The sequence below is a fragment of the Orussus abietinus genome, unplaced genomic scaffold, assembly GCF_000612105.2.
Source record: "Orussus abietinus isolate OABI.00-Male unplaced genomic scaffold, Oabi_2.0 scaffold813, whole genome shotgun sequence".
Lineage (NCBI taxonomy): Eukaryota > Metazoa > Arthropoda > Insecta > Hymenoptera > Orussidae > Orussus > Orussus abietinus.
The window spans coordinates 1-5,814 of record NW_019395002.1 but is presented as its reverse complement, the minus strand read 5'-3'; the positions used below and the strand labels follow the sequence as shown (position 1 = coordinate 5,814).

At 42.3% G+C, this 5,814-nt stretch overlaps 1 protein-coding gene across 1 annotated transcript; it reads right to left on the bottom strand.

Annotated features, from left to right (window-relative positions):
• Positions 1–2,981: 2,981 nt before the first annotated feature.
• On the bottom strand, positions 2,982–3,298 carry LOC111674185 (the record flags this gene model as incomplete). The annotated part of the gene is given in 2 exon segments (XM_023433590.1): positions 2,982–3,183; positions 3,264–3,298. Coding segments are annotated over 2 exon segments (237 nt in total), but the record flags the coding sequence as incomplete, so codon positions are not given.
• Positions 3,299–5,814: the final 2,516 nt, after the last annotated feature.

Here is a 5,814-nt window from a genome sequence, read left to right as displayed (position 1 = left end):
TCTTGCATATAATGGGTGAGAGTTTAATCGACTCATCGTTAATATTTTTACAAATTTATTCCCAACTGCCACCATAAGGAAATGCTAAACCAAGTTAAAACAGAAATCCCAATAGTTTAACTAATCGCGACAAACAATTAGGGACTCGCAGATCTATTTTAATAATTCAATCTCAATATTTACCAATTCTTCGGAAAAGAATGCAAGCGGGTTGTCATTGGGTAGGGTGACGTAACAATCGCGGCGATAGTGGCTTGACGACACGCAAAAAAACAAGCGAAGGGGGTGGTCGCATTCCCCACGGGAAGGAAGGAGGAGTGGGGGAAAAGGACGCTATCTAATATTTTTCTATTTCATTTTGTTAATTTTACATCCTAATAAATTGTCGCAACGAGGATTTGCCATACGCGACGCGAGCTCACCAGAAAGTCTCAAGATTCAAAAGGGGCGGTCCGAAAGGACTGGCGCTCCTGCGCACAGTTTCCCGGGCCCCACGTTGGGCGCCAAAATTTGCGACGTGGTTTCCGTCACAAAGCTGGACACCCGAACACTATCACTCGCGGAATGGCCGCCAGTCGCCACCGGGCGACGCTAAATCCCGAACTCTACTTCGCGACTCTACACTCGTGGTTCGCAATACTCGGGGTCGCGGGTTCCCGGTCTAAGAAACGCTACTTATCATACGTCGCGATCGCGTCCTCCTCGCTGCTACCGGTCACTGAGTTTACATTTATCGAAAATGGCGCGGCCCTATTTGACAGGGACCGGACGCCTCAACAAGATCAAAAGAAGAAAATATAGTCAAGACCGCATGGCCAATACCTTAATTGTTGACGCAAGTTCGTCTCTGTACCTCCTTTGATCTCTCTTTTTCTCTCCCTCTCACTCTCAAACTAAAAACTAAAATCTCAATCGCTTCTTTGGCACACGCTTGGGCTCGTCGGTGGCTCATCCAGGAAGAAGGACCCAGGCTCCCTTTGTTTTTTATTATCCGGCAACACGCGCGAGCCGGCCACTTCCCCCACCCGATGACCGATCCGATTGGCCGGCGCATCCGAAAGCTTCGGCCATTGGCCCGGAGCACGCGCCTCGGGTCGCTCATCAGAGCGGGATCCAGGCCATCCGAGGATCGATGGCAAATTCGGCGTAATTGCCCCTGATTGGCCGAACCTCCCCTTGCGGGGTCCTTCCCGACCGGCAACGCCGTGCTTCAGGCTGCCGCCGCATCCCGCGCGCGCGGCGCCCGTTCCTCCCTACCGGCAAAGAATACAGATGTTTACATAGAAGCCCAGAAGGATACGGGCCTCCAATACACGAAAAAGTTGGCTAACATTTTAGTTATGTTAGCCAACTGCATGGTGGCGCCGTGGTCGCTTCCACCCCTCTCTCCCTGCCATTTTCTATCTCATGTTCTCTCATTATGTTGGAAATACATTCTCTCTTCGTCTTACTCACACTGGCTACCGGGTCTCTCCCACTCTTCTCGGAGAAACTCCGCCTCCTTCTATACATCTCTCTTTCTCCCGTGGTGTCGAATACAGTTGGCTAACACATGCGTTCTCTCTCTTACGACGTCGTTCCTTCCCATGTATCACTCCGCGGGCAGAAATTCCCGTCGGTCTATGCGTGTCTCTCTTTCTCCGCCACCTAGGATACGTGGCTAACACGTGCGTTCTCTCTCTAACAGATCGTCCGTTCCCCTTCCATGTACAGTGACGGGAATGAATGCTGTCTCTTCCTGTACTTGCCATACCATATGCATAAGGGGGCATTCATGTCCGTCAGTGTACCTCTTTCGACATTCTATGTGTATCTCTTTTTCTCTACCACGAAGAATACGTTGGCTAACACGTGCGTTCTTCCTCTTACAGACGTTTTCCCTTTCTATGTATCTCTCTTCTGGTGGGAAGCTTCCATCATTCTATGCGTGACTCCACCATGCAGGATGCGTTAGCTAACACATATGTTCTCTTTCTCACAGACGTCCGTTCCCCTTCCATGTACGCCACGGCGGGCAGAATATCGCCGTTTTATGCATTCTTTCTTTCTCCCACCATCTAGAATACAACACATGCGTTCTCTTTCTCGGCGTTCTCCCTTTCTTACCGCGTTGTGTTTCGTTTCGGGCGTCCACGTGCTGCGGGTTAGGGTATTTAAATTCATTTAAAGAACTTTTTATTTTCGTAAATTACTACCGCGATTAAGATGCCGTCCAGAAGTGTGTGCGTGTACCGTGGATGTCGCAATTCTAGGACGAAGAATGGAAATAAATCTTTCCACCGTTTTCCTAAGGACCAAAATCTGTAAGTAGTACACTATATAAATAGAAAACGTAATTTTATATTCTGTATATTGTTGTCTCTAATATCATTTAAATGATAATTGAAGAGGTTGCGTCGAATATAAGTGCTCCCGCGTGTTCGGTCGCAGATTTGTAAAATAGGTTAAAATAGGTTGAGTTACGAACGTACCCGTAAATATTCTTAGGGTCTATGTTCTTTTGAGACAATAATCGAGGGGCTATTCACTTTTAGGCGTTTCAAATGATCATGAACGGTCGAATTCGATAAATTTAATCTCTCAGCAATTTCACGAGTTATTATTCTCCGGTTTGCATCAATTAATGCCTTTATTGTGTTTTCATCAGCTTTAAATGGCCTTCCAGAACGTGGTGCATCTTCAATATCAAAATTGCCGGATCGAAATTTTGCAAACCAGTTTTGACCCTGGCGTTCTGTTAATACATCTTCTCCATACACGTCGGATAATTTTTTTCTTGCTTGAACAGCATTTTTACCTTTTCGATAGTAAAAAAGTAAAATATGCCGAAAATGCCGCTTTTCACTTTCCATATTTGAAAGGGTACCAACCAAAAACTACTGCGTAGAATCTTTGATGTCGAAGCTACAGTTTCCACTTTTCTGATCTTCGCTGGTGTCTCGGATTGGTCCAAGTTCTCATCGCACTCCTTAGATTTCAAGTTAATCGATGAGTATCATTTTTCCAATTCTTCGCTTGGTCCCAACAAAGTCTTCTATATATCCTTCTGCTAATGTGTCTGACCTCCATCCATCATGTCTTTTTATGGTTGTTATATTTGCTCCAGAATCAGTAAGAAGTGTTGCTGAAGTTCTTCAGAAGCTGTGTCCGGTGTACGATTCAACATCAGCCAATCCTAAATACCTGTAATAGTAATATTTCAAGTATTGTCCTGTCCAAACAGAAATCATATCAGCATAAGATGGTTCTTATGAAATACTTACTTGGCGATTTGTTTCGACATTGAAGAGAGTTTATTTTTTCCATTGGGTTATTTCGTAAACTTCCCATCGTGGTAGTTGAGAAAGAATCGTTGTGTATCGACATTCTTAGGGCGCTAGGTAATGAATCTTTTTACGATATCGTAAAAACTTCCCTCAATTGTAAATGATCGAGGTTTCTTCTTTTTTAACATCATTTATCTTCACGAGGAAAATTCCAAAATGTTCTGTAACGTCATGCGTAGTCACATTGGTGAGTTCACATCCTCGGCATGCTNGATTTCACGAGTTGTTATTCGCCGGTTTGCATCAATTAATGCCTTTATTGTGTTTTCATCAGCTTTAAGTGGCCTTCCAGAACGTGGGGCATCTTCAATATCAAAATTGCCGGATCGAAATTTTGCAAACCAGTTTTGACCCTGGCGTTCTGTCAATACATCTTCTCCATACACGTCGGATAATTTTTTCTTGCTTGAACAGCATTTTTACCTTTTCGATAGTAAAAAAGTAAAATATGCTGAAAATGCCGCTTTTCACTTTCAATATTTGAAAGGGTACCAACCAAAAACTACTGCGTAGAATCTTTGATGTCGAAGCAACAGTTTCCACTTTTCTGATCTTCGCTGGTGTCTCGGATTGGTCCAAGTTCTCATCGCACTCCTTAGATTTCAAGTTAATCGATGAGTATCATTTTTCCAATTCTTCGCTTGTTCCCAACAAAGTCTTCGATATATCCTTCTGCTAATGCGTCTGACCTTCATCCATCATGTCTTTTTATGATTGTTATATTTGCTCCAGAATCAGTAAGAAGTGTTGCTGAAGTTCTTCAGAAGCTGTGTCCAGTATACGACTCAACATCAGCCAATCCTAAATACCTGTAATAGTAATATTTCAAGTATTGTCCTGTCCAAACAGAAATCATATCAGCATATGATCGTTCTTATGAAATACTTACTTGGCGATTTGTTTCGACATTGAAGAGAGTTTATTTTTTTCAATGGGTTGTTTCGTAAACTTCCCATGTTGGTAGTTGAGAAAGAATCGTTGTGTATCGACATTTTTAGGGCGCTAGGTAATGAATCTTTTTACGATATCGTAAAAACTTCCCTCAATTGTAAATGATCGAGGTTTCTTCTTTTTTAACATCATTTATCTTCACGAGGAAAATTCCAAAATGTTCTGTAACGTCATGCGTAGTCACATTGGTGAGTTCACATCCTCGGCATGCTCCGCAGATGCCCAGAATCAAAGCAGCCTGTAACGTAACATTTGTTATTGTAATTATTTTATTCTACATATTTAGCATACTTTTGTATATATATTTATTTACATATTTCAATCAATTCTATAGTTAATTTTTTATTTTTATTTATTCACAATTTTATATGTATTTTTAAATGATGTCACATACCTTTGTAGCTAAATATTGCACACCAGGAGCTTCTTTTAAGAATCGCTCAACGTTTTGCGACGATAGATTTTAAGATTTCTTGCTTCGAAATCCGTTTGACTTGCGTTTCAGAAACATTAACAACAAGTTGTAGGCACCGATGTTAAGGTTATGTCTCAGTTGTATCGTGCTTTTTAGCATTGAATAATGCGCCCATAAAGCTGAAGGCCTCCAGGTCTGTGCGAGCTCTTGAAAATAAGTCAGCATGACCGATTCGGAAATGCTTTTAGTGCTTCGCGTATTTTGCCACTCGCGAAATTTATCGTAACTAGCATGATATCGTTCCTCCGATTTTTGCGGTAATGAACCTTGGACGACATTGGTAGCGGTTTCTTCGATATCAGGCGGTGTTTTCCACTCGTCATCACTTCCATGCGTAGTCATTTTTACTATTTAAAACTCGATTTACTATTTTTACTATTTAACTCGATTTTTTCTTTCGCTCAGAGACCATCGGAGACTTTGGGCTCGCTAACTACAGTGAACGTAGCAAAGCGCGATATCGCCTTGCTCTGTCGCTGTTGTNGACGATACTGTCGTGCTTTTGATTCGATATTTATCTTTCGGTAACTGACTCATACTTAGTAAAATGCGCGCCTCTCTATTTAGAGGAAACATCGGGTAACCTCGTAACAGTGCCGACGAATAATATACATTTTTCTTGAAATAAAACAGGTAAATTCTTCTCTTGATACGTGCAGAAATTAAATTAGATCCTTTTATTTCGATCTCAGTTCCGGAATCGTCGAATGACAATCAAGAAATGCGTGACGCAAATGAATAGATGAACCAAATCGTATGTCTTCTTATGCTGCTGAAAAAAAACTCCTCAGGAAAGGAAGGAGCAAACTTACCGATCTTGCGTCCTATAGAAATTATTAACGGGAACGCAACAATAGCAACTTGTGTTTCGAGAAAACGTTCAGCAAACAATACGAGGTGCAGGCGCCACCAATAAGCGAATGATTTTCATGAATCACGAACTTAACGTTTTTTATTGTAAGAGGGGCCGGCTCGAATAATCATGGATCCGTGCAGCACTCCACGACTTCAGTCATTTGTCCACCTTAGTTCGGCTCACGGCGGAACTTCCTGCGTATGTAC